The 2,203-nt window shown below is 53.8% G+C and overlaps 1 protein-coding gene across 1 annotated transcript; it reads left to right on the top strand.

The window, feature by feature from the left end:
* Positions 1 to 11: 11 nt before the first annotated feature.
* LOC118478945 lies at positions 12 to 884 on the top strand (the record flags this gene model as incomplete). The annotated part of the gene is given in 1 exon segment (XM_035973477.1): positions 12 to 884. A coding segment is annotated over 1 exon segment (209 nt), but the record flags the coding sequence as incomplete, so codon positions are not given.
* Between the last annotated feature and the right edge of the window lie 1,319 nt (positions 885 to 2,203).

The raw sequence follows: 2,203 nt of genomic DNA, 5'->3' as shown, positions 1-2,203 counted from the left end.
GAAGATGTATGCAAACTCCACATTTAATACCTGCCCCCATCGTCCCCTTCCCTGCATGACAGGTCCCCCCATTGAGATCCATATTGATGATTCAGCCACCCCACGTACATGTAACACTGCAGCACCAGTCCAATGCACTGGCAAAGGCGTGTGTATGAGGACCTCCTACGTGATGAGGCCCTGGACGTCATTGAGAGGGTCCCCTATGGTGAACCAGTGACTTGGTGTTATCGCATGGTCGTTACCAGGAAACACGATGGGTCCCCGAGGCGTACAGTGGACCTCTCTCCACTCAACAAATTCTGTAAACGGGAGACCTTTGCCGCTGAGGCCCCGTTCCTCCTAGCTCGACGTGTGCCAGGGAACACGTGGAAGACAGTTACAGATGCATGGAATGGGTACAACAGTGTTCCATTGAGAGAATATGACCGCCACTTGACCACCTTTATTACACCTTTTGGCCGGTGGCGGTATACCCGAGCCCCTCAGGGCTACCTGTCATCAGGTGACGGTTACAATCGCCGCTTCGACCAGATATTGGCTGATTTCGAACGAAAGGAGAGGTGTGTCGACGATATGATTCACTGTGACAAAGATCTGGAGGAGCATTGGTGGAGGACCATCGACTTCCTGACACTGGTGGGCAGAGCAGGCATTGTTCTGAATCCAGACAAATTTCAGTTTGCTCGACGAGATGTCAAATTTGCAGGGTTCCATGTCTCAGAACATACTAAAGCCCCTCCCAAAATACCTGGAAGCCATTCAATCCTCCCCCACCCCAAAGAACACCACTGACATCTGTAGCTGGTTTGGCCTTGTGAACCAAGTGGCTAACTATGCTCAACTACGAGACGTCATGGCTCCCTTTCGACCCTTCCTGAGCCCAAAGTACAAGTTCTTCTGGACTCCTGTGTTGGACCAGGCCTTCAGTGATTCCAAGCAAGCCATCGTAGATGCAATCCGCCTTGGCGTCGAGATATTCGACACCTCCAAACCTACTTGCCTCCGCCCAGATTGGTCTTCACGAGGGATTGGCGATTTCCTCCTCCAGCAGCATTGTTCTTGCACCACTGGTATGCCAGACTGTTGCCAAGATGGCTGGAAGATCACACTGGCAGGATCCCGCTTCCTTAACGGCGCAGAACAGCGCTACGCACCCATTGAAGGCGAGGCGTTAGCGATTGCCTGGGGCCTAGAGCAGACACGGTACTTCACCCAAGGCTGCCCCAACCTCATCGTGATCACGGACCATAAGCCGCTCACAAAGATCTTCGGAGATCGCACCCTCGATGAGATTTCAAACTCCCGCCTCTTCCGCCTGAAGCAGCGCACCCTGCCTTGGTATTTTCGCATCGCCCACTTACCGGGAAAAACAAACTCTGCAGCAGACGCCACTTCTCGTCATCCCTGCGCATATACAGAGGCATCACCCGAGGACTGCTCTGAATCCTTATTAATTGCATCCATATGTCAGAACGCAGAGGGGCTCACCTCCATTCCCTGGTCTCGGCTGGCACAGGAGACAAAAGAGGAATCTGTCCTGTCCCAAGTGATGACAGCAATATCGGAGGGATTTGTCCACGACAACCCATCAATCTCATCCTTGATGCGATACAAGGACTCCCTGTACATCCTAGATGGTGTGGTCATGTACAACGACCGTGTGGTGGTGCCATCGTCCCTTCGACCGTCGATCCTTGAGGGACTGCATTCAGCACATCAGGGCGTATCAGCAATGGAACTACGGGCCCAAGCCATCGTCTTCTGGCCAGGTATCACCAACGACATCCAATCCACAAGAACAAAATGTCGTGAATGCAATCGGAACGCTCCATCCCAGGCTCCACTGCCGTCTGAACCAGCAATCCCGCCATCCACCCCTTTCGAACAAGTCTTCGCTGACTTCTTCGAGTTCGGTGGCCACCACTACGTCATTGTTGGCGACCGTCTTTCCGGATGGTCAGAAATATTTTCTACACCCTCAGGAAGCCCTCACTCAGGGGCCCGAGGCCTGATAGCATGTCTCAGGTCGTTCTTCATCACCTTCGGCGTCCCTGAGGAGCTCTCCAGTGACGGGGGCCCTGAGTTCGCAGCAAGCGCTACCGGTGAATTCCTTCAGCGTTGGGGAGTGAGGCATCGCCTGTCCTCCGCGTACCACCCCCAATCCAATGGCCGTGCCGAGGTTGCTGTGAAGAGCGCCAAG

Source organism: Aplysia californica, unplaced genomic scaffold (assembly GCF_000002075.1).
Source record: "Aplysia californica isolate F4 #8 unplaced genomic scaffold, AplCal3.0 scaffold00027, whole genome shotgun sequence".
NCBI classification, from domain to species: domain Eukaryota; kingdom Metazoa; phylum Mollusca; class Gastropoda; order Aplysiida; family Aplysiidae; genus Aplysia; species Aplysia californica.
Note: the sequence above shows the minus strand (reverse complement) of the source record. Positions and strands in the feature narration are given on the sequence as shown.